General features: G+C 36.7%; 3 protein-coding genes and 1 long non-coding RNA gene across 5 annotated transcripts in view; 1 reads left to right on the top strand and 3 right to left on the bottom strand.

The window, feature by feature from the left end:
* Positions 1 to 2,240, bottom strand: part of LOC126868178 (titin) — a 47,302-nt gene extending 45,062 nt beyond the window's left edge. Inside the window, exon 1 of the mRNA XM_050623376.1 lies at positions 2,013 to 2,240. The gene's annotated coding sequence lies outside the window, so the exon portion shown is untranslated. The remainder of the gene's footprint in view (positions 1 to 2,012) is intronic.
* A 1,781-nt stretch (positions 2,241 to 4,021) lies between these two features.
* On the bottom strand, positions 4,022 to 5,048 carry LOC126868214 (microsomal glutathione S-transferase 1-like). Its single transcript, XM_050623472.1, has 2 exons — positions 4,557 to 5,048; positions 4,022 to 4,464 (listed from the first exon to the last, which is right to left on the bottom strand). The coding sequence occupies exons 1-2, from the start codon at positions 4,683 to 4,685 to the stop codon at positions 4,141 to 4,143; spliced, it is 453 nt and encodes a 150-aa protein (XP_050479429.1). The 5' UTR covers positions 4,686 to 5,048; the 3' UTR covers positions 4,022 to 4,140.
* Positions 5,049 to 5,556: 508 nt separating this feature from the next.
* On the top strand, positions 5,557 to 26,951 carry LOC126868209 (ubiquitin-conjugating enzyme E2 R2). The gene is made up of 5 exons (XM_050623465.1): positions 5,557 to 6,093; positions 13,077 to 13,163; positions 24,430 to 24,527; positions 24,681 to 24,815; positions 25,103 to 26,951. The coding sequence occupies exons 1-5, from the start codon at positions 5,920 to 5,922 to the stop codon at positions 25,326 to 25,328; spliced, it is 720 nt and encodes a 239-aa protein (XP_050479422.1). The 5' UTR covers positions 5,557 to 5,919; the 3' UTR covers positions 25,329 to 26,951.
* LOC126868217 (uncharacterized) lies at positions 15,886 to 22,804 on the bottom strand. 2 transcript variants are annotated; one of them, XR_007690550.1, is made up of 2 exons: positions 19,567 to 22,804; positions 15,886 to 19,204 (listed from the first exon to the last, which is right to left on the bottom strand). It is a non-coding gene; the product is annotated as an uncharacterized LOC126868217 (long non-coding RNA). The 2 variants fall into 2 exon arrangements; XR_007690549.1 differs by having other exon boundaries at positions 19,634 to 22,804.
* Positions 26,952 to 26,959: the final 8 nt, after the last annotated feature.

The following is a 26,959-nucleotide window of genomic DNA, read 5'->3' as shown; positions in this document are numbered from 1 at the left end:
TGCATATACAGAATGCATATGATGTCATGGACTGTTTCGTTCGGTTTACTCATGGCAAGGGTAAAGTCTCTTCGCGGACAATTCTTAATACCGCGATAAATATTCGAGAGTGTTGGTAAGAACCACGGAGATACGAGTACGTAGCCAGCCGTACGCGTACGTAAGTAGACGACAGATCGCGTTTCTCTGTATACGACCATGACACTAAATTACAGACTTATACAGTGGTTGTCAATCTGCATTTACAAGTAAGATCGTACCATATACGCGCGACGCGACGCAATTAATCATCTTTTTCGTGTACTTGAGAAACCAGACTGCCCAGACCCAATTCAAAGCGTCATTGTCATGCCGAGTGAAAAGGGAACCCAGAATTAGGACACTTGATGCAAACACGGTGAGAAGCAAATAGTAAACACGGTACATAATTGATCGAAAAGTGTGCATGACGTTGATTAATAATATACCTTTGTGCTACAGAAATACGTATCAAGGCAGATTTCGTTGTCACAAAAGGTGACAGTCACCTGCGACGGTGTTGATATCAATAGAAATGTAATTACGACCTTGATATTAATTTTGCGACGAATTGAATCATGGTCAGGGGATGAATTGGTGCATGACAGCGGATACGATGTAATTTTGTTCGATGGTTCAGGCATAAGATGAGACCATATGATACGGAAAACTGTCGGGAGCTATCGATAACCGCGCGCGGAGCAAACCACAGGCGGCATTGGCACGCACGTAAGGGACCCCTTATCTCGGGAACAGAAACTACGGGGTCAATACGCCACCGCTTTGTAATCAGCCGCGTACCATGCACGCTTAAACGGATAATCATATTGACCGCTCGCCAATATTAACATTTTTCGGAAAGCCATTGCAAGGAATCGGCCTGCTAGCCTACATATTGCTCGAGTGCCCTCACACGCGAGCTCTATCTTCTTCGCATAGAGTTTTATCGAGATCAACGGAACAACGGGGATCGTACTTATACAAGGACGCATCCACGCGGACGGATACACATATACTCGTATATCTCTCTAGCGTTGCAGATGCGGTTACCAGAGAGAGAGTATTGATGAAACAATAGAAAGTACATGAACGCGGTACTGAAAGAACAGACCATATCGCGATCCACATACGCTCGGAATGCGAATGGTAGAAGTAAATGCGATGAAAATCGATCACAATTGTCGCATGAATGCACCCTTATATTCGAGGCACGATGTAATAGAGGATATATGTATAAGCACGATAGATTACCGTTTAAATATGAATGACTCCGTTTCTATTTCCACTTTTGTTTTTTTGAAGAATAATTAATTGCGTTAATTGATCGATGCTTTCGTGCACGTTAAGGTCTTCAAAGGAAATGCTACTCTTATATATGAGGAAATCGGATCATGTGTAGAGCCCCTGTAAAGCGGCAACCGTTATTACACCGCTGTCGGCTGTATGGTAGCATCATTAGCGTTGTGTAAGTCTTATAACCTCTCAGTGCAAAATTTAAATTTCAAATGTTAAATAGTAATTTTTCATTACGCCCGAACGAGTAATTATGTAAGTAAAGATATTTTCTAGTTTTGTACGAATCAAATTTCAAGAAACTAGAAGACTGTAGAAATTGCGCTTTCTGGAAGACAGATCAAAGACGACCCACGTCCGATTTCATGTGCCATGCACAAAGGCATCTGTATTACATCGGATCAAAGGGAGAAAAGAATTTACTTTATGTTCTTCGCTTAACGTACGATCTTTCTTCTATTTTGCATACGAGTTAAATAGTTGAAATGTTCTAAGATAAAAAGCTGTTCACGAATCTAAAATATCGTGTATTCAAATGTAACCAATATAAACGATATAACTTTTCAAACGACACTTCATAATTTTTCATCTTTTTTCCATTTTCAAATAACTACATAATTTTCATTAAAAATATTATAAGAATATTGATAAATATTGATAAGAAAATTTCGATAAGTTTGAAAAGTTAAATTAACACTCACCTTTCAGTTATATTTTCCTAGTAGCGTTTCTACACAACATATCGATCATCGTCTTGAGGGAAGATGACAGTGGTTCCTCGATCACTGTCCAATTGAGGTGTCGTAGCGCTAATCGTCTGGAGGTATGGAATGAGATAACGCATTGTTTTCCGACGAAACCGAACGAACGTTTGGCACACATTCGGTAACGGCGGGACGCCGTTGCACCGACGGCGGTTCGCACCTCACAGATACATCGCGACGTCTGACGTTCCCGCGCCCATTGCCGTCGAGACAACGTCGTCATGACGACCGCGCATAACAACCTTTGCCCATGCGCATATCGTTTCTATTACGTAGATTATAAACGCGGCAATATACGGACCAGAAATGATTTTTGATAAAATATAACCAATAAAAACAGAACATGGTAAGTGTGTCTTGATCATTTTTACAGTTTAATAAATGAAAAAATTATCACATTCTTTAATTTTATATCCATTTCTGTACATTTATATTAAAAGTATATGTACTTAACCTGTGAAAAAAGTAAAATAGAGAATATGAACTTTTAAAATTTTGGACCAATACTATTAAAAAATATAAAAATTGTTCTTTTTGTATTTTGTGCAATATGTCTGTTTTCTCACAAGTAGAAGTTTTCTTTTCAAGTAGAAGATTGTTTTCTTTTAATAGCAATAAAAGACATAATTTGGAATGAATTTGATAGAATAGCTTATTTATAATATAAAAAATGAAAGAAGTAATTATAATAAAGTTGCTGATATTTACATATATAAGTAGGTATTACTAATACAATTCCTGATTCCCTTACGGAACATAGTAATATTCCACATTTGATCTTGATCTGTAGGATTTCTATGATTTTTAAATTTACATATTGCATACATTACATATATAGATATTATAAATAGGTAAGCAGAAGGAATAAATTAACACTAGCATTTGATTTTTCCTTATATAAATTTTCTACATAACTAAATACTTACATCGTCGATTTCACTATAAGTAACTTTATATTAAACTAATATTTATATGTTTATTATATTCATCTATGCTTTGTATATTGACTAACTTTTACACTACATTTTTTAGTTTTTATTCAACACATTAATTGAGTTGACTTTGAGCTGATTCAAACTGAGTTTGAGCAATTTCACAAATGATTGTAAGTATTATACTTATAATATTAAGTACTTCATGTGTTATCATTTGTTCATATGTTCAGTTTGCAATATAACGCTATATCATAATATAGAATAAAAGATATAGTTTTTTAACGATGGGATATAATTGTTGGAACTCACAAAAGTCACTGTTCTTTCGCTCTACTTGTAAAAACAAATCAATAAGATCACGGTATATTAAATTATAATTATATTTCTCTTACTTCTCCCTTCTATACTTTATCATAACACATTCATGAACAAATCAACATACCTATTTAACCTCCTGATATTATAATGTTCTTAAAAGAATCTGTGTTCAAATACTATACGTCCTATATTTCTAAAGAATATTTCTCTACTCGAAGAATATGTATCCAAACCAGAAATAAAAGATCCAGTGCATTTAGGGTACATTCTAAAGATAATCATGGTATTTAATCATATTATTTTCATTTAATAAATTAGACTAATCTTTTCTAAATATTCAACAAGCTGGACATATTGTAGAATTAGATATATCCTGTTTAACTTGTCAAATTATTAAACACTCGAGAATTTTATTCAAATATTTCCATTGACTAACATCTATATTAATAAGATTTGTTGTAACAATGTATTATACATAAAATATAATTCTGTTTTATAAATCAAAAATGACAAACTATGTTACAAAAGTATTAAGCGTTATATATCATCATTCTATGAAATGAAAGTCTTTTTCATTATGATATGTATGATATTAGTTATCTGCAATTTATTTTGAAGTTAGTGTGACAATAAAAAATGAAGGAAATAGATAGGTTCTTTTGATATGGATAAAGTATCAAATAATCTAATCAATAGAATTTCTTGATATATTTTATTAGTAACTACAGCATTAATAAACAATATAGAATAATATCAAATATTATTCTTAATAAAGAATATATCAAAACAAAAATGAAATCTTAACATTGAAATTACAAATAGTATAACAGAGTACTAAATGCTTGATATGCAGTAATGCCAAAACCTACAAAAAAGGCTAGTGCTCTATGAGGTTGTTTTGGGAAAATAGCATATACCACTGTGTGAACAAATCTAGCAATTACAAAAGCCCTAATTAACATTGAAGCTAACCATGTAGAAGGTCCTGTGGTCAACCAAGCGAATGTAACAATATACCATATAAGTATATTTTCCAAATCATTTAAATGTGCTCTGCGTACGCGTTCAACTTCGGGATCATTGGTATTAACTTTTGATCCTTTTAATATTTTTGTATCCTCGATGTTTGCAAATGCCTGAAATAGATATAAAAATTATATTTTCTGTTTTCGCATACGATATAAATATGGATAATTTTGTATTGCAAGTTAATGAAGTGTATACGTACCAAATTCTTAAATCTGAAGCGTGCCGTTAATGGTGTCATCGCGAGTAATTTTAAAGCAAGTACACTTCCCCAAAATGCAAAAATTTTGAAAAGTTCAGGGTCTACAAGACTTGTGTTTAAGGTGGTCATTATAAATGTCGTATATTATGTATAATTCCGTGTAGATTAATTCGATAAAGTACGTTGCATAAATTGTGTCTTGCGAATTGCGTTAGAACGTATGCTACGTACAAGGATTCTGATGAGACTATTCATGGTATTAGCGTTACATGTTAAAATGTATGTGCAAAGTGGGGATGCGTATAAAAAAAAAGCTAATGTCATCATGTATAAACATGTTTTTCATGATGATTTTACAAAACTAATACGAGTGAGAAACGATAACAATATCTATTGAAATGTGTTTTCATATTTATTCTTATTTGAATATTAACAATTCATAGATATGTCCTGTATCTTTCTTATGCTATGTAATATGTATTATACTTTTCAATTAAATTCAAATACGTGATTTAACTATTCATATATGCATTAGTCATATAGCATGTAGTATATAGATTTCATATACACTGGATTTTTGTATTCTTGTCCAACGTTATCCAATGAGAATACGTTACACGATGGTTCTCTCTGATTGGTGCTTGCTGTTACTACGAATACAAAAATATATAGTCAGCACTGCCTTTAGCACGAAGGATTTGAGCGACAAATAAGTATGTATAAGTAGCGTATGTACATATATCGCTTCTTTACGCGTCACGTGATTGGGGACGTATTTTCCAATCAGGAAACAGGAAGTCTAGAAATTTATTAAATTGTCTATTAAATTGCTCCAAGTTTTTAATCACCAATTAGAATAACGCAAAAGAAATCTTTTCTATCAGTTCAAATACAACGATTGGTGTATTTTGGATATATTTTTATTTGAAAATCGTCGACGACACACGGAAGAAAAATAGGGAATATCATCGTGCGCTTGCGCCAAAAGCAACGCTGACGCAGAACGTACGTCAGCTGTTTTGTTAGAGGTGCGTGCATCGGGAATAGTATATTGTTGACTGGAGGGGCACTTCGCAGTTTGTTGGTCCGATCATATTTCTTTGTTTATTTGATGTGCAAAATCGTACTATTATCGTAGAAAACGTCTTGCCGCGAGTGAAAGACCACGACGCGTCGAGAAGCAACAAAGGAAATCGTAGTAACGGCTACACACTATCTGGTACCCGCTGGAAATTGATTCTGTCGAGGAGCAGTGTTCGCAAAGGCGTCCGTCCGACTGTAGTGTTCTGTGCTACCACTTCAGGAGGTTTAGGACGTTCCGCTTCCTGGAACAGGCTGCAGACTTTACTTCCAGAAGAAAAATATGGCACAAACAACGAGCAGCGCTCTAAGGGCACTTGCCCTCGAATATAAAAGTCTTCAAGAGGAACCTGTCGAGGGATTCCGCGTGAAACTCGTTAACGAGGACAACATGTTTGAGTGGGAAGTAGCTATCTTCGGGCCCCCAGATACGCTTTACCAAGGAGGATACTTCAAGGTAATTATCAGAATTATTCGTAGCTTTTGTTCGCTTTGGAAACTCGGCCGAGATAAAAATTCCACTCTTTTTATCATTTTTACATGTAAACACTACAGTCGGGCATACTTTTCATTTTGTTGGTTATGTTTCTGCTTTCTCTTTCAATAGAGTTTTAAGCATATTTATCTTTTCATCAGAAAGCATTATTTTGATTGTTCCAATCGCCAAATATGGTTATAAATGTCCTATATGTAATATAAATTTTGCTTTGGTAATTTTGTAACACTTCTTCATTTCCCTTTTGTCTGAACTTTGTATGTTTAAAAATACTGTTTTTATGATAAGTCGGTTTCCGTTAATTGATTAATGTATATATTTGAAAGACATGAACATCTATCAGCGTTCCTACGTGAAGGTTGTTCGATGATGACACGATGAAACATTACGATTACCTTGACCAGAAAAGTAACAACGTGAGTGAGTAGTTTTGCCGCGACCGATCGTTGATTTCCCCAATAATAATATGCGTTGCAGTGGTTATCGCTGTTTTGCTCGTCTTTCCTATCCGCGTTACAATTCGATGAATGTTTTCATGCACAAGTCAGAAGGCGACTTTCAAGCAGCATTGAGTAATCCTGAAAATTAAAGATTACTCAATACGGCCGGATCGATTGCGTTCCACGCTCATTTTTTCTTCCTATAGTGCTTTTTCTACTGGATTTTTCCACGTGTAATATAACCCGTGATTGATAATACACCTCGAGACACAGTATCATTGTTCTTATTAAACAAATGTTTTTCAACTACCGTTCTCGATATATGTATTATGCGGTACGCGTATGCAATATAATTTAGATGCAATTTGGAAAACTGTATTATATGCTATAGTATACATTAATATACGGTATACAAATAATACAATCTCCAATTTCTGGTGTGTTCTTTCTCTCTTTTTTTAAATCTGCTGCTACAAATAGTTGCGCTATCATTCTGCGCTTTCAATCTAGTCTCTAGCGAGCAGAAAACGAATTCTACCGCTGCCGCACGGTTATACGGTTTTTTGTACAGTTCGCGTCCGCTTTCTAAACCACTCTCCGCTTCGTTATGAATTTACGAACGCTTATTCACGTAACGCGAGCGTTACCTATCTTCCCACAATGTAACTGGTCGCAACGAGCACAGACCTGACAACACACCGTTATTTGCGAATCGTATCGTACCGTACACGTGATCAGCATCTACGTGGGTGCCGCAAATCCTGTTCCACAAGATTCTAACCCGCGCTTTATAATCGTAACGCGCCTCTGTCGTAAACAGTATCGTTACACGTTATTATCACGGTAACACGTTCTTTGTTGTTGCCTGATTATCGCGGTTTATCCAATACACGAACAGTGTCTGACGAAGGTATTCAGACACATATCACAGAAAATTTGTATGAATATATAATTTGCAAAATATAAATATGTATACGAACACTTTTGTAATTCCATTAACAGTGTAATGAGACACGATTAGTGTGATTATATTGGGGAAATTTAGGATCAATCTTAAAATGTATATCTTGGCTTAAAAGCTTGGTGAGTTTATATTTGTTCCGATACTGAAGGAAAATTAATGAACAGCTGAAAGATATTATTCGACTTAGTATTTTATACGCTAAAGAAAATATATGATACTGATCTATGAATAACGTTATTAAGAAATTCATAATCTTTATCAAATATTAAAACATTGTTAAAAATAAATGATGTTCTAAGAATTTTGAACGGCAATGTATATAGAAATTATGAGAAGTTTATTGCAAACATATAGTTAGTAAAAAATTAATATAATTCGTGGCCTCAAACGTGTCCTTAGTGGTAAAGGTCATTTCATTAAATATGTATTAATAAATCTTAAATATTGTAGTCTATGTTTTCTAATTTACATACTAATTTTTAATTAAATATATATTCGCAGTAAATATCGTCTAACTTCCATACACATTTTCAGATTTGTTTTACACTTTACCAAGGTAATCATGATAGTCGTATCTCATTACAGGGCTAATGAAATTTCAGAATATTTTATGTAACGTACATAATATATTCCTTAAAAATTTCTATTAGTGCCCGAATATTTCCACGAGCCACAGTATATAATATTGTAATTTTGAGTGAATGTATCATAAAGAAATCGTATAAAAGATTTATTTGAAGTATTAGTGAAATAAATGAACGTTTATTTTAAGGTATTGAACAAGCGCGGATTAACTGGGAAAATATACATGTACTAGACTGAGATACGTAGTGCTACGTAGAAATTTGGCTGCACGTGGCAAGAATGTGTGCCATGTGTGTGAAGTAGTTAATGCAGTCTGATTGACATGCGAAAAATATCTAGTTGTAAGTAAATCGTTCAATTGTTTCACTTGACTGCATTGTTTGAATTATTAGAATTGTATAATCGTTGCATTTATCATTATAATACTTAATAAACTATTAGTTATTTATATACTGAATACGTATTACAGTATATGTAATATATAACAAAAGAAGGATGAATTTACGTTACAACCCAATAATATGTAATATATATATATAAATCGGGGACGTTCCTGTTACAAAAATCTTGTCGACTAGTTAAAATAAAAAATTATTACACTACTCGATATTTTAACACGTTCGCAATTATTGCTTCGATGTAGCTCGAGGTATTTCACGTAGAAATGCAGCTCTCCTCGAGCCTCTCCGATCGAATCGAGCTCTTCTTGCGCTCTCGAGTTAATCGACACGGAATGTGCGTAAATACATAACGGAGCGCAGATTCGTTCGTCGAATTAAATTCTGATCGTAGCTGAGTCCGAACAATTACGCGCAGTCGCCAATCGCCATGGACAATTCCATTTACCAAACGGAAATAATAATTCACGATTTACGTTAAACCGTCACTTCTTTTTCAAGGATTTACGGATCGACCCAGTGAAGTCGAGCCGTAACGCGTGTTGCCACGTTACATAAAACGCCATCGAGCATTGTCTTGTGTCTATCTTTGGCCGGCATCCCTCGAATCACCTGAACGACTTTCACCCAGTCCCATTCCGACTGAGATGAACATGCCAGATTTTTCTCCCCGAGGAAAAGCGTCGTATCTCGCAAACAGGTCACCGCGAACCCCGATAAATGGGTCTTCTCGATGTATACGTTTGTGTTGCCAGTTTTATTTTCAACTATTGGCGGCCTCACTCCCACTGATTTTGGCCCATTTAATTCTTTCACCTCAGAACAGTGAGAGATGGACAACGTGAAACTGTTGTTAGTAAAATCGATATGCAACTCCCGCCAGCAACTTTAAACACCGTCAGAATCACTCGACGCGTCAATTCTTCCATGTCGTTTGCTTAATTTTCCCATTCTCGAGTTACAGCTCGTAAATGCGTGGCACAAGCGAAGCTTAGGAGATTTTACAGTACAAAATAAGACGAGAAGCAAGAATAACGAAACTGCGTTGGAGGTTTCGTTTTTGAGAAAGTTGAGTTTGGAAGCTTGCGAAGTAGACGTATTTGACTAATTCCCGATTGGAAAGCGAAGAACGATCGAGGTCCTTGCCCATTTGATTTCTGTTCAATATATTTTAACGTTTTTAAACAAAATATTGAGCATTACGTAATTTATATGAGTGTATCTGTAGTTATATCGCAAGAGAATTGTAACGAATTAAATCATGAAGTTACGTAGTAATACACATACAGACCGTCTGTTCTTTCTTCCGTTTGACGACGAAACTCAGCAAGGATTTCGACACGATGTAACGTCAGATCTCCTGTTGCCACGCATTTCCTCTTCTCACCTGCGACACGTGTGATACATGTTCGGTAATACCACGGACCCACAATCCTTTCTTTCTTCTATTCGAATATTATCGTCAGCTGAAAAAGTTATTGCATATTTGGTGCTATGACAACTAAAGTTTCTCGTATTGAGAAAAGAAGGAATAGCAGAAAATTAATGGACAACACATTGAATTTTGAAACTGCTGCTCTGTAAAGAATGAAACATGTTTCATACTAGTCTTCATATAGAATAATTGATTTTTTTTAGTAAGGAACGAGTAATATTAGTTTAGCTCAGTTTAATTAATATTAATCTGCATAATTAGGAGTTCCGGGGGCAAATAGAAAACAGGCTAATACTTAATCTGAAAATTAAATGGAAAGATAACTTTGATGCGGAATTGGTTGACAATGTGAGGAATTTTTAAAATGTCCTTCCATTTAAGAGTGTGATTTATCGTATTTCTTATCTTATCTGCGTTCCTCGCTTATTGGAATATTATAAATTATAATATAGTTCGAGTAAAAAAATTCCTTCGATAAACAATATTAAGTGACCTCGTTGATCGAAGTACCTCTTCAAGGGAACACGATGCCTGCCTTCCTGATTTGGGTCACTTCTTGATCCTTCTGAATCGGCGCGAAGTTTTCAAGGAGTGATGGTAGCCATGTCGTGCAGTGCCATCTAAGGGGTGACCGTCAAGTGCTTATCGTAGAAATAGGTCGAGAAAATTTATAGGTCACGCGATACAGTCGACTCGACGGGCGGAAAAGCGACGAGTAAACGACCCTTTGAAATATCGCGACAACGGAAAATGGGTCATCTTTCTATTCCCTTCTATTTCTTGCTCTATTCCCAGATATCTTTTACGCAATCGAATTCTTATTTTCTAAATCCTTCTTACTTAACCTTTGTCGTTCCAAGCACTGACTCCAATCATCATTTGATTATAATCTTTGGGTTCTAGTTTGTGGACTATAATAATCATTTAAATTGAGTTGTTGTCCTGCTGGAAAGTTCGGAGGTTCCTTTGTTTTTCGGATAAAATAAAATTTTTTCGTGCATTTTTCCGGGTACTGTAATTGTAACTTTTATTTTTAAATATAATTAATTGCTGTTTTAATACTGTAAAAAAATAATATCGCGACATGATGCAAATTTTTGATGGGATGAAAATAATAAAAAGAGTAAATTCTAGTATTACAGGAGAATCTAATATCATAACGAGTATTGGTCCTTACGTATTTGCTATGTTATTATGTATTATATGCATTGTAATTTCGTATCTTTAAATTCTCCATAAATGTATAGAAATTCGCAGTAAATTCTCTATTTAATGATTCGCAGTAACTCTACTATTCGAATATGTATATGCATTATAATGATTATTGATATTGCGCACATATGTTTTTTTTTATCATTCATTACTTTATTGTTAAAGTAATGTGTCCCTGTCACGTGTCAAGAGCACTACATTTTTAAAGAACTCAACGCACATGCTTGTTTGTTCCATCTGATATAATCGAACGGAGTTATCGTTTCTTCTTTACTTGTTTTTCCAATCGTATCACGTATTTTTTGTTCTCGATCGAAACGATATAAATCTCGATTTTTGTACTGTTATTTTTGCATTGTTTCAGGAAACATAAGAATGGTCGTGTAATTGCATGAATAATCGATCTCGTCCTCGATTCCGCGAATACCTTTCGTCGATGCCATGTGAGATTACTGACTGATAAGCACGATCAATGTTCCCATGTCACGTTGGAAAGTGCAACAAAATCATCGCTGCTTAGAATACTATAGCAACTATTTCCAATTCAATTACTAACTTGTAATTGTGCCTTATCTTTGCCCTTCTCTTCACTCGCAATGTCATTATGTGTACAGTGGCTCATAAAAGTATTTGGAAGCATGTAGAATTCTTTTCTAATTATGCGTTTACGGAACATTTTGAGATTTCATTAACACTGTAATAGAATCCGACTATCATGATTACATATTGAAATTAGAGATTAAAGTGTTGCAAATTTGTGTAGCCTTATCCAAGATCATATACGACATATAGAAGGTTCTCGGAATCTCACGCTATCGTCTGTGAATTGATTCGTTAAGTCTCCTCATAATGCGGTACTGTGCACAAGTACGTATCATTATATGAATTGGAGTGTAGGAAGAAACTCTCGGCTTGAAAACTCCAAAATTAAAAACACAAACGATCCTGCGTCGTTGAAAATCGTCAAAGAGTTGTTAAAGTTATCATTACCATGATACAAGCGCGATTTTGAATAGGAAATATCGCGATCCAGACTTGAAATTCGAACCTCTGGGTAATTAGCTAAATACACGATCCAGTATGGTAGAAATTATTCTACCGCGGAAATGTAAACAAACGCTCGATGGAAAGTAACTTAATTCTAGGACGCGCTATCCCGGAGGACGAGGTGGATATTTGGGCCATGACCAGGTTGCGATCAATATAGCGTCCCGTCGGCAAACCATCGACGAAAGTCCGCCAACAAAGTCGGGGACGACCCTTATGTACGCCCTGTATGCGAAATGGATTCATTCTATACCAATGCAAGTGCGTGGAACACGCCGTGAAAGGGAAGAACGCGTCCCTTCTCTCAGCCATGTTTCACTGCGATACACGGATGATCATCGATTTGTTGATACCTTGTCGTTATTCCATCGGTTATTATCGAAACAAAGCTACGTATTCATTACGCGTCCATTATCGACGATATCGCCTTTGTCCCGCGGGTTTTTGTCTTTCCAAGAAATGATCACAATTCGCTATTTGCCATTAAAACAAACAGATAACAAAACAAAGCAAACAGATTCGCTTCCGTGACGTTTCAGCGAGTAGTTACAAGTCGACAAGAGTATCCCTTCGATACGTAGAACAAATCGAATTTTATAGAGCCCTCGGTTCTTGGGTGTTTTCCGGGTAAATTCATCCCTCGCGCGATTACGTTTCCCTCGAGCTCGAACCACATCAGCGTATCGCCTATCGTTCGTTCAATTTTTTCTGGATGCGTCGAGCAATTCGCAAATGACTTGTAAATAATTTTCGGAACCCTGAACAAGGGCCTTTGCGATAATTTACATAAACGATTATCGATCCGTTGTAACGTAGCATCGTCTTAACGCGCGTCCTGCGCTCCTGTTTTCTTTCTGTTCCAGGCACACATGAAGTTCCCGCCCGATTATCCGTACAGTCCACCCAGCATTCGGTTTATGACGAAAGTTTGGCACCCGAACGTATACGAGGTGAGTAAATACAGGAATTATCGATCCTTCGCGTGCTTCTTTTCATCCCCTTCCATATGGCTCGGCTGTTTTTTCCCTCGTTCTCTCCCTTCTCTCGGCTGAATCTTTCTCCCACAGTCAACCATCCCCTTTCGTTTTCTCCGATTTCCTCTTTGTCCCTTACCCTGCATGTTGTAACTCCCGCGTCGTTGCTCGAAGGACTCGCGAAATCTGCAATCAGAAGTGTAGCGTCGTTTCGCTGGAAAATCCAGCGCCTGCAAGTACTCGATATTTCCAGTCTTCAAATATCAAGCGGTCGTAATTTCGACAGCCGACTCTACTATCGTCACAGGCAAGATCGCTCGTCTTGTAATAGAACAATTTTTTCTCCTTCAATTCGCGATCGTCGATATCGGATCTCACTTTTATAATTGCAACTCTTCCTGAAAAACTACGTTTCGTACTACCGAGAGCTGAAAATTGCCATCGATCGAAGATACCTTATCAACTTGGAGCGCATCTGTGACGGGTTCTTCGTGTGACCCTTCAGCGACTAGCAAAGAGTCAACGACCGTCCAAAGCTCGTTGGACATCCGTATCCAGTCACTTGTTGGAAGGGATGGGACTAGGCGAACACGCCGCGGCTAACGGGAATAAACGCACGTAAATCTCACGCGTCCAGTAACATGCATTAATTATACAATGGTCGATAGTTGCACCAAGTTAGATCATCACGATACCATATACACGCACCATATGAAGATTAGTACATTTGAATTTTATTTTTAGAAACGAACGAACGTACAGATGAAAGCTGACTGATTTTACTTACAATAACTGTAGGCCTTAGATAGATAGATTATAAGATAAGTGAGAAACGGTGACGTGGAGTAAGAAACTCTATCGTTGTTCGGCCAATTTTTTTACGATGAAAGTTTCGTTCCGTTACATCGTGCGAATAATATCGCCGACAGTTGCGCTTTCGCATACGCTATTTTCCATGCAATGAACACTTTTCATACGTTACGTATTTCCATGCTCTCGCGCAGAGGCCAATGCACTTCCACATACCATCAACTCGAACGGCTCTTGCTTTCTTCCATTCTTATATATTTTTTTTTTTTTTTCATTATTCTTTTTTCCTTTTCCTTCGCGAGATTAATCCTCCGCGAAAACGTGACAACGAAGAAGAATATAAGTAATTTGTTTAATGAGTATATAATGGAGTGGCCCGAGTGAACACGAGGATTGTCTGTCACCTCGGTGAACTCTATAACCAGTGCTCCACGATTATCAGTCAATCGAAGCATTTGCGCGTCCCGTCGGTCTTTTTTCTTCTTTTTCTTCTTTTTCTTTTTTCACTGACACTCAACGTGTCTCGCCTTTGTTTCTTCAACGAGATAGACCGCTCGTCGCCGATGTAAAAAGGGGGAAGAGTACTCTCGTTACATCGCACGATTACATTATGTATGTCACATACGATTTGAGTACTGCCGTCCTTAGCTAGAATCTCGTATCTACCATTTTGAAACACTCGACGAAACCGAAATTTCATAATTTTTTATCATCTTTGCTTCTTCGATCAATTAAAAATATGTAATTATAATATTTGATTAGTTTATATAATTATCATACATAAGTATACACGCGGTAAGGGCTAACACATAATTACTAGTATTTATTACCTCCCAGTAACTCTTGCGAATAATTTCAATAAATTTTTATACGCATCACGTCTTTTGCATAAATACAACCTTGTAATCGATTAATCGTTCCCTTGATAATTGAAATCTAGGTTAATTATCACGTTTCATAGAAGAGAGCAGCGGGTGTATACGTTTTCGGATCTGTTTGAAATTTCATCGGTATAGTCAATTCAGACTTCGCTACAGGACTTGGCTACTTAACACGTTAAATACGGATGACTCCATACTCCATGGTGGTTTCACGGTTCATCGTGGCCGCTCCTGGAGGCGAGTGACTCCGCGTTGACGTCAAGCGTTTCACGCGTTAAGAAAAAGACATTCGATCGCACTGAACGCTCGTGACTTCGGCTCAACATGCAAACGAAATTTCAAAATGTTTCGTATAATATATAGTCGTGAAAAGTTTCTACAAGCATTCGAATGATTCCGTGAGTCACTGCGAAAATTGAAAACTGCTGGATAAGAGATTTTAAGTAAAAAGGAGGACAGACCAGCGGAACTTAGTGAATCCTACGTAACCGTGGCACGTTCAATGACGACCGAATGACTTTCCACGAAACCCCTTTGTCCGCGTGAGTCACGTGCATGAGAGATTTCTTGCTCCGCGGGGGATCTTACGAGCTCGCTCTAAACACGAGACACTGCCAGACAATAATAGTCGTCTCGCTTGAATTTTTCCTCGGCTACGGCCGGCGATATGCTATTGTTCTCTCGAAACTGTTTGTCGAATGACAAGTTACGACTTCTTCGCTGGAATCTAAATAATACCATTTCTCTCGAAAAACAAAGAGAATACGGATCTATTGCTTTCTTTTTGAATTTTTCACCGGTGGATAAAAAGGTAACGAAGATAACGAAAGAAATCAGTGCTACGCGGATCTTTTCCGTACATAGTCTAGTTATCGAAGGCCTTCGATGAATCTATTCGCGTCACCATCCTTCGTTCTTCTCGTGCAACACATAGATATACATACAAGTGACCACAAAATTCTAGACAGTCTTCTATAGAGTTGAAGTACCTATTAAAAACGCAACAATAGGATATTTTCCTATTTATTGTATGCATATACTACTACATGTGTTTACCATTTAAATATAATCTGACTGTATCGACACCTAAAATCTTTCTATATGTTTAGAAGACCCGTCAAGTTTTGCCAAGTAACAAAATAGTTCTATAAGCTTCGTCGATTACAAGTACCAGTTTCGTTATTGCATCTTAGTTTTTGAAAACCAATATTAATCGCGTCACGATCATATTCAGTTATGATGTATAATGTATATGCCACGTACATGTTGTTAAAAATAAGCAGACGCCCGGCTTTCGTGCGACAGCGTGCACTACGTTTATTTCTGTGCCACTTTGTATCGAATGCACCTCGTTATCAACCGAAGCGCTTCGATATTCCGTGACATGACGACTGATGCGGCGCATCTCTTCACAAGCACGGCTTGACCCTGGTACACCCACTTCTTCCTCGAGCAGTGGAAGTCAGATACGCCGTTCGAAGAACGGCGTTGAGGTGGAATCATTACAAAATCCGTAGGCTCGTTTGCCCTCGGCGCGGAGAGGTCGTCGCCTTAAGATTCGACGAACCGTAAAACGTCTGACCGGCTGTACGTGCACCAGCATACAGAGCACGAGAGAGAATGAGAGAGAAGAGATTCACGCTCGCTCTCATGTTGCTCCCTGTCCGCGCTTACGCCAGCTACTTCTCCGTCTATCTGGCTCTCCGCCTTTGTAGATGAGAAGAGAGATGCGTGTATACGTGTGTCGCAGGTTTACTCGACTGTGTCGGCGGTTGGTATATCGACAGAAATTACGCGTGTATAGGTGCTGCCGTTTACGAGCGACTCTAAGGCCGTAAGGTGGAAACGCTCTGGGATAAGGTCGCGCTTAGGACTTCGATCTACTATCTAATCCCTTAACGCCACAGTTTTCAACTAGTGGCGCACGAGTTTTTACAACACACAATGCCTGACTATTCGGTTAGCAGCACTGACGACCGCTTTTCTCTTAGATTGTCAAATAAAAATAATAATAGCCAGTCGGAGCGAATGCCCTCTTTTTAATCAAATATAATATATATATGTGTGCGTGACGATGTGGCGCAGAATTTTAGTAATCAGTTTGCCCGTGTCATGAAATGGAAAAGATTGAAAATCGCTACCTCAATTCTTTTTTACTAATCGGTCAAAATGCGTAACTTCGTTTTTAACGAAATTGGGTAAATGTGAGGAAAAATTTATATAGCGCGAGTTATTTTCCTTTTGACATATATCGTAAAGGGTACGTTTCTAAGTAACACACGCTTTGAATTTCATGGCAGTCTTTTTTGGTTCTTTAGACAAGCGATTTTGAAATATTATAAAAATAATCTTCCTAGAAAAGAAAATTTAGTCTCTACGATTTCAACCTTGACATATATTTTCAAGATTTTGAAGTAAACGCGAAGTAAAGGATGCCGCGCCCCTTCCCGGAAAAGATTTTGACCTAATCTAAGCCAAGCTCGATTTCGAGATATAACGAGATTTTATTCTAAAAATATACTGACTAATAAACAGTTATAAGTAACTACAAAGAAATGTAAACATTTATTTTGTATTTAAATTTGCTTAATATTCCGTTACTGTCAATAAACCAGGTTTAACGTTTAGTTTCGTTACGAGTTTCGCAATAAGTACGGTTTACAAAATCTCATGTCTCAAGAATCAAAAGAGACCGGCGCAAGATTCAAAGCGTATGTTGTTGCTTAGAGACGCACTCTCTAAAATGTATGTCAAAAGAAAAATGATCCGTGCTATGCGAGTTTCTGTGAATTTTTACCCGGAATTATCTCGTCACTATACAATAATATATATTTTTGTAATTTTTACTTAAGTCTAATGTAATTTGACAGAAATATGTCGACGTAGATATTAGTTACAGAAATATACAAATACATTTAATATTATTTAATATATGTGAATATCTTCGAAAAGTAACTTACTGGATGCGAATCAGTTGAGATAAAATATCGCGAATGTTGCAAACAATTCGCAACAGTTAACGGGACAAGAATCTCGCGCAGCTTCGTCCAAACACCACGAAAATCAGCTACTTGTCTTAAAGGAGTTTGCTCTTGTGCTTGTATGATTGTAATTGTTCGTTTAAAAAATAGTCAGTCGTTGCGCGGAGTGCTTACGAGGGTCGTTTAATTCGAGATAATTCTTCTGGAAGCTTAATCGGTATACACAAGCTTTTGTACTTTACTCATACATGTTTGTGAACGTGAGTGTATCTTATCTTCACATTTCTTATACATTTCTTATCTTCTTTCTTCTGGATTAATATTTATTCGAGTACGTAAGTAGAGAAATGGAACGGAGAAATATCTCGAAAACGCGGACCAGTCGAGTTAAATGGCACGCACGCCTACGCGTTCTGTCAAGATATTTAGAAGCGTTGATCGTCTGTGAGGTTTCCTGTTTGGATCGGTCAACAGAGTTTCTCCTCCGCATCTACATGTCTCGCTGTGATTCACCGTCATCGGAAGCGCGAAAGTGGTTCAGTCACCTCGTCAAAAATAATTCCACTGTTCGTCGCATTTTAGATTAAATTGAACATCGTATATCGTAGATATCGCGCGTAATTTCTTAGATTAAAATTAAAATAGAGCGGTAACATTGGCAATGATCGAGTTGTATTTTAGATTTCCGTGATTGATTTGAACCAAAATAAAATAAAGGTAAACCTAATTTCACGCGATTACGAGAATGTAGAAGAACTATGAGCCTCTGCATAGTTCTCGTGATAGTTCCGATCGTGGCGTCTATTTTCGAGGCTGACCAGTGCTCAGCAAGGTTCTCACCTCGTTCGATGAGATACTCTTCGCTTCTCTGCCTCTTTCTACTTCTCCTGCCAGCATCGCTAATTTTAAAAATTTACTCTTTCGGTACTTTGCTCGCACGAAATGCTGACGACGGCAACAGCGACGTGGTTACTCTTGAAAACGTCGCAATATTCCAAGTATTTTTTCTCTATCGAAGTCACATTATCTTATCTCACGTACTGTCCGACATATGTATTATCCTATATTGTTATACACAGATATTTGGATACTTGCAAATTATTGTAAATGCATAAAATATACATTAAAAGGAAACTCTTTAGTCTAATGTTGGCCTTTAACCTTAGTCAAGCATACGCAATTAATAAATATTTATGAATAATTAATATTGCTTAATATAAATAAAAAAACGATAATTAAAGGTAGATAAATATTAATCGATCGAACACATGTGACTTCAGGTATGTTTAACTTACTCTATCGAATATATTACGTTGCTTTGATTATTTAAAGTAGCTAATAGACTCTGAAATAACAAATTATGAAGTTGGATGAATGTTAATTAATCTGATATGATCTTCGATAAAAAGAAGTAAAGAGCTATATCTTTAATAGAAGTGAATGTGTTAAGTGTGTTTACTCAATGTCGAAGCCTTAAAGTCTTGAAACATACGTGTCTCCAGCCACGTTCTAAAAGCTTATATAAATTTTATGAAACGTTAACTATTCAATACAATTAAACAGAGAACTTAAGTAACACGCATATATTCCTCGTTTCAGTTTGAATTTAACACTGCATTTGGTCTTTGTTATGACAAGAAGCGAAGAATTAATAGTTAGAAAAACGTTTCTCTATCACAGCTTTCAGAATAAAATAAAAAAGTTAACCTTTTGATCGAATTGCACAAGGTGTCTAATTAATTAATATATATAACACGTACAGTAGCTGACGTACCAACTGTACGCGACTAATTAGCAAAAAGTAAGTGGCAATAGACGCTCATCGAAACAGCTCGATACTAACTTGAACCGCATACTAACAAGAGCCGACGAAAAAGAGGCGTGCGCGTTTATTATATCTAAATTCGCGCTGTATAATTAAATCAGGTATTTTCGGGCAACGCGCATCAAAAGCGAGACTTTATTTTCGCTTCGTAGAAGCGTATAAGCGTCAAACCAGTACAACGTACGAACAGGAGCCGGTTCGGAGATAAAAGTTTGTCGTATGTTCGAACCATAATCCGGCAAGAAATCTCGCGACCTGTTGCACGCCGTTGAAAATGAAGCGCATCCGTCCTGACGTATCGCTGCTCTATTTTCCTTTCAACTGGATTTCTCCAGGTTATTGCCAGCCACGAACTTCCATCCGTGACGCACTCTAAGAAAAATTTATTCCGCGAACACGATCAAAAAAGATCAGTTTGCAAAAAAGATCGTTCCTTCTAGTTGACATATTTCTTCCGACGTCTGGATTTGTATTTCTGCAAAATGTTGATCAAAGTTGCAGCTCGCTATCGTTCAATGATATCTGAACGTTTGCTCATACTTGACGCAAACTACATTTTAATTAGGCGAACGTAGATAAATCAGACTACAGTTTTTATTCGTTGTAATTACGAGACTGTGACTTTTTACGCAAATAAAAAAGAAATAGGGAAATGAATCATAAATAGCGATTTGTTTCACTCGTTTGCTTCGTTTGATCTTCATTTCACGTCGGAAATTTTATATTCCCACAAGTGCATAAACATCTGCAGCCCGACAGTTATCATAGCTACGTATGGTTACAATATTACGTCGATATTAATGTTAAATTGATTTTTAAAAGCCAATATGCAACGATAAAACCAGTGTTTGTAAGTTTAAAATCTTAGGAAAAAATATTTTTTCTGAATAAAGACCAACGACTCTTAATAATTGACGAAATTGAAATACCACAGGCATGTGCACTATGCGATTAACAAATCAGTTCGGATCATTTTACCAGCTGCGTAAATGATATCGAAAGACATTTTCTAGATGCAGTAGTGGCCGCGAATTTTCGGGAATCAGAGGAGACCGAGAACCAGAAAGGCTCTCTCTCTCTCTTTCTCTCTTTCTCTGTGCTGGCTATTCGCCAACGGCACTGCGGCATGCCATGCTTTTGTCCACAAAGAGCGTGCTTACCACACGAATATATCTTCTTGCATCCTTCTACCTCGTTCTCGTTCGAACAGTCGTGTGCTCGATGGAAAGTAGGGAAAGGAAAAAAAAAAAAAGAAATATTTAAGCCCTTATCTGCGTGACGGTGGATCTTGAGCTGACAGCGTGCAACTTCAACGCGAATCGGAAGATTTTGCAAGCTCCGATTTCCGTGAAAGTCGAACGACCTACTTCCATCTTTTCGCGCTGGTAAAATCCGCAACTCGATAGCATGTAAATTTTCCTCTGCAATCTATTTTTACTCCCTTTCTGTTACCTATCTTCTTATCTTTGCGCGTAAAAGAATCGCTGTCTATCGTAAGGTAAACGATCGTGTTCTCTATGGTGCGGTTTTACACAGTAAACAATGACGCCACGATGCGGAAAACAGACGACAGTGAAAGTTTAATCGCAAGAAGGCGGCTCTCTTTCTAAGAACCTGGAGGAGATGGTTAATCCGTGATCGATCCAATACCTCGAAAGTCTTAATGTTTTGTGGAATTGTTCGATTTATTCCATAAACATTCACCGTGTTAAAAAAGTATTTTCCAACATTTATTGAATCCTCTTTTACAATGTTCAAGCTGTGACTCTCCGCCATGTTCCTCCATATATTATTGTACTTTCCTTTTATTTAGACATTACTGATATTACATAATCCTGAAAACCTTCACGGTTTGTGTTTGACTTTAACGTTAGTAACTACTACCAGAACTAGTAAACGCTAGTAATTTATTAAACTGACAGATTTTCTTTTTTTACTACTCGTTTTACTGATCGTTTAAAATCATCAAGTAGTCTGAATCATACTGGTAGTAAAAATTACGATTTCAACTTGAAGAAGATATTTTGTATCTGCAATGACGTTTACTTTGAATTCTAAATATAGTTCTACCGATATAGAGTGAAAATTAGTTTCGATTAATGCGAGTTTCATAGAATATTTGAATGGTTTAGGTAGTTCTCAAGAAAATTCAAAGGCAACAGATTAAATCGTTGTTTCTACAATTATCAGAAACGTATCTGATTCTTCTGACGAAACTAATCCTCTTCCTGAAACCAAAACCTGATTACGTATATATATCTACTTTATTATTATCGTAACACTTTAATTATAATCGTTTAAATATAATACACGTATATAGGTATACATAAAAAATAAGTAGTTCTAACGTTCCAAGTACTATGCATAATCGAAAGCCAAAAAATTTGTAATTCCAATCAACGATCAAGTATATACAGATATTTATACCACGTCGAAGTGAATTTATTTGAAATAAAAAATTATTTCTACTTTAAAGAAATGCCCACGCCCAAGTCCACGCATTGCGGAATTTTTGCAATCGTTACCCATAAATATTTCAACAAACTAGAGAAAAACACATGTACCAAGGAATTAACTAGATGACCTCGACAAGCTTAGATAATAATCAATATTTTATGAAAATTTATTTTATCGATTAGGCCATAATTAATCGTAAACAAAAATAAATAGGTAGTAAAAATCCTCAACTGAAACTGTCTGCAACTTTCTAAGAAACACTTCGCGAACTCTTTAAGAGTCACAACTTACTCACAAGTTAGGAATCTACGGACGAATTGTACGAAAAGCGTGGAAAATACGCGCGAACTTACACGTACTCGAATCTCGCGCAGGCACTTAATTGGCAAGAGCGCGAGAATGCCACGCTGTTGACTTCGATATATGTAGCCATTTCTTATGCCGATCGATCAGGTTTAAACGCTTCAGTGAACCGGGACGAGAGTTGCACAAAGACATAGGACGCTTGAAGTCGCCCGTGTAAATGCTAATCGAGATTACCAAGTAGATTAGTAGACGTTTCGACTGACTGGATGCGGAAGTGGTCGGCTGGCAACGGCTGACAGACGAGAAACTGCACACGACTTCCTCTCAATGGCCATGTTATTTCACCTATTGTTACGACTGTACGTAACCTATCGATTAAATCTAATTAACTGTCACGTTTCCGTGGCCATTACGCCTTTCATTAGCAGATAAATTCACCCTGTATATATGTATAACACGTAAATCAGATTTGCATACAATCATATCCGCATCTGCTTGAATCGGTGAACCACCTCGATCGAAAGAGCGACGAGCGTAGAGCGTGGAGTCGTTGTTGCTCAACTTTCCGGAGCAAACATCTCCTTGCGTCAGAAAATTTGCATCCAATAATCCGCGGAAGCGTAGTTGGCGAACGGTAAGTTCGACGAAAGACGCGTACAATCACGATTCTTTGAAATCAAATCGTTCCTGCGACGACAAGTTTCTCGAAACGAATCAAATATATCGCACTTTGGAAGTCTACGATAACGTAATTGCTTACGAAAATATTCGAACGCTTGTAGAAATGTATTGCGAATATATCGTGTGTTTTATATTATGTTTTATATTCTAAGCATTCTCTAGTTTTATTAGCAAGTATGATGAGCCTTTTTATCTCTGCAAAGCGATATACAAAAACAGGAATAAAATATCCAAAGCACCCGATTGATTACAATATTGAATCGGTAAAACAAGTATAAAAGGCGCGTGATAACGTGACAAGTTCTTTTTCGTTAGTTTCTCGTTAGATCCATAAATATCAATTTCTTGAAAATAGCTGAGAAATTCTTAAGATCCCGTGAACAATTAATAAAATGTGATTTATTGAAATGTTCAACAAGATGCAAAAATATATATTTTGGTCTCACAACCAAATAAGAGAACAGTTTTCATCAACATGTAATTAATTATTTATTTTTTAAATCGCTTATCGTGTTTTCTCGCCTTCTTCGTATCTGCTCAGATACCACATTTTTACGTTCATTCGTAAAAATATGACTTTGCATAAATATCTATAATCGTTATTCACAAATGTTGTTAGAACCCTATGAAGTAAACTTTATGTATTTTGCTGAATTCGGATTTAAAAATACATATTGAAGTTGATCTCGATACTAATCATTTGGCACCATCAAATCTTTTCATCAATTAACCGATACCATGGAAAACGGTTTCATCCAATGGCGACCATTTCCTTCCTGTGTTTAACTGATATATTACGAGAACCTCGGTTTATGAATTCGTTCTGGTCGTCTGGTTTTCTTACACGATCAAGGGAAAAAGGAACAGCAAGAAGTTTCTGCAATCAGAGGCGTCGCATGTTTGCGCGCGTTTCAAAGAGGAAACGCGTATATGTTCGTGGTTGGAGCTCCGAATATGGCGCGTAAAGGAGACTGGGCAAGGATTTTCAGGTTCGCGAAAGACGCTACGAGGTTTTATCCTTCGACCCGGACGAGGCTTGTTTCCCCTGTGGGCAATGCGCCTCCAGGGACGATTAACGCGGAACTCGCCTCCTTTCCCCTTCTACGATCAAATAATTCTCTTCTTGCCAAAGTCGATCTATGTCCTTGAAAATTTGTTTCCCAGATCTGGATGTGTATGCGTTAACCACTGAAAGTAATGGAATATCTTTATTGCTTAAAGAACGTTCTTCGTTATTTGTACTTTTCTATCTGAATATGAAAGAATCATCTAGGTAATTAAATTTTGTTCATATTCTGCAGAATGGAGATCTATGCATATCAATCCTGCATCCACCAGTAGATGATCCACAAAGTGGAGAACTGCCATGCGAGAGGTGGAATCCGACACAGAATGTCAGGTGAGCATCACAAGTAGGAATAGCTAATCCAAAGCTGAATGTTAAATACTCTTGGCATATGTTGAAACACATACCATGAATCTTGCTGTTGATTACTGTAAATGTAAAGAAGTAACACGGAGAAACGACAAATGAACTCTCGTTTTGAAATAGGACGATCCTGTTGTCCGTGATTTCGCTTCTGAACGAGCCCAATACATATAGCCCTGCCAACGTGGATGCCTCGGTGATGTATAGGCGCTGGCGCGACTCCAAGGGTAAAGACAAAGAGTATGAAAATATCATAAGGTACAATAATATTGATCTATTCCGCATCCTACAGATTTTTCCATTTATCCTACACGTAATACTTCCCTTTTATCTCTTCGTGCTACCTTATCGTTTAGAATACTGATCAAACACACATACGTGGAAGTGTAATATCAAATTTATCGCGACGTAAAGCCTTGTAAATTTAAAATGTTTGAAGTTAGAGAATGAGGAAAACGCACGTGTTATTATTCTTTTTGGAGAAAAGATACGAAGATCAGGCAAAGCAACGCACGTACATCCAAGAAATGGTTGCTTGATTACAGAAAACAAGCACAAGCAGCAAAGATGGAAGCTGAGAAAGAGGGGATCGTCGTACCAGTAACGTTGGAAGATTACTGCATTAAGACTCATGCGAGGCCAGCTGAACAACAGCTAGACATGACGGATTTCTATGATGATGAGTACGAGCTGGACGACGACGACGATGATGAGCAAATGAGCGCCAGTGACTACGAAGACGGTGACGACAGTGGCAACGGAGAGTCGTGATCCATTTTCTCAAACTATTAAAAAAAAACTCGAAAACGCTAATTATTATCAGTTCTGTATAGATTAATAAATTAACGGGCTTCTAAACCGGACGCTCTCTCTTTTCAGACGTGCCACCTTAAATTCAAGTACGCGTTTAAAAAAGAACTTAACTCGTCGTTAGGTATTTAAGTAGGCTCGTATTTTAGGATGATGTCGATAATATCACGTTATTCTTCGTCACAATATCTTAGACGAAATCGACATAAAATTCGTTGATTAGTTATTTATCATTATATTATTTTTGTTGATCGTGATCATTTCAATCTAAGATTGAATAGTTTTACAATGTATTTTGGTTTCGATTCAACTAATAAAAATATTTATAAACCGGTTATAACGCCATGAAGATGTAACGAGATTTTATTAGAATATACACATTATGAAGTGATATGTAATTTGGAAAATCTCGAAAAAAGAAATAATTCTATGTATGCTAAATTGTTGAGAATGCCGTGTTTATAAGCTCTTTAACTTAAGCAATATACGGTATGAAAATAAGTACTTTGTTAGAAGCACTGTGCTTGTTGTGTTGTGGTTGGCACGTCGATCTTTTAACTAGGTAAAAAGTAAAAAGGACCAATTGATTTACCTTATGGTGATCAGCGTTCGATAAAATTAATCATAAATGAGAAGTACAATGATTGGGCTGGTTCAAATCTTCTTTATCCATGTGTTGTATTTGAAATTATCAATGGGTATATCAATTGATCCTGCATTTTAAATCTTCGATAAAAATTTACATTGAATAAAGTGAAATTCCTCTGTTTCGTATGATTATTTATGCTATAAAGCCAAAAGTTGGTAAGAAATTCGGATGTGTGAGAAAAGAAGCAAACTGCCAAAAAAGACCTGTTAAACATTCTTCGTAGTCGTAAATTTTATTTAAAACAGGTATACTGTTGGAAAAAAGTTTCTTAAATGTTCTTTTTTTCGATTCGACCGACTAATTCAAATCATTTTTCTTCTTTTATACACACAGATTTATATAAGTTTAAATATTACGTTAGACATTTATATTTCTTGTTTATAATGGAGCTACGAGGATTGTCTTTTGCGAAATAGTGTAACGTTTTAGGGCAGGTCTTTGGACAGCTTGTTTATTCATGATTTCTAAACATAGAATATAATTTTTTCTATGAACGATATATCTTAAGTTTCAATGATTTTTCATTAATATAATTAAATTCCTTTGAGAAAAGTACTGAAGTACGTCTATAAACTTCTACGTGCATTGCGCTACATCCACAAAGTTAGTTTAGCTTATAACAATTATTAAGATCTCTTGATGTTAAGTATTATCTTTCACACGGGGACGAAGCTTTGTAGGTGAAGTTAATTAAACATAAGCTTACTACTTAAGTGAAAGGAATACCAGATACAGCTAACCTACTCTGTGGTAGTGTATCTGTGCTCGTACGACTGAAATTGTAAATAGTACATGAAACCCAATCTTAAAGACATAAAATGTGTAAATGGTACTTCTATCTTCGTTCTCCATTAGCCATTTTATTAAAAGACCAAAATTAAGTGTTGAAAAATGTTAAACGGTAAAATAAAAGCAAAAGAATATTTAAATTTCAATATTGTCT

This window comes from Bombus huntii, chromosome 8, assembly GCF_024542735.1.
Source record: "Bombus huntii isolate Logan2020A chromosome 8, iyBomHunt1.1, whole genome shotgun sequence".
Lineage (NCBI taxonomy): Eukaryota > Metazoa > Arthropoda > Insecta > Hymenoptera > Apidae > Bombus > Bombus huntii.
This window is presented reverse-complemented; position numbering and strand designations above follow the sequence as displayed.

What these genes read in the sequence shown, in the direction of transcription:
- LOC126868214 (XM_050623472.1), bottom strand. Translation starts at nt 4,685, where the DNA reads ATGACCACCTTAAACACAAGTCTTGTAGACCCTGAACTTTTCAAAATT. An exon ending in GCTTCAGATTTAAGAATTTG is followed by an intron (nt 4,465 to 4,556) that starts GTACGTATACAC and finishes TATCTATTTCAG; the next exon opens with GCATTTGCAAACATCGAGGA.
- LOC126868209 (XM_050623465.1), top strand. Translation starts at nt 5,920, where the DNA reads ATGGCACAAACAACGAGCAGCGCTCTAAGGGCACTTGCCCTCGAATAT. An exon ending in AATCCGACACAGAATGTCAG is followed by an intron (nt 24,528 to 24,680) that starts GTGAGCATCACA and finishes GTTTTGAAATAG; the next exon opens with GACGATCCTGTTGTCCGTGA. An exon ending in GAGTATGAAAATATCATAAG is followed by an intron (nt 24,816 to 25,102) that starts GTACAATAATAT and finishes GCTTGATTACAG; the next exon opens with AAAACAAGCACAAGCAGCAA.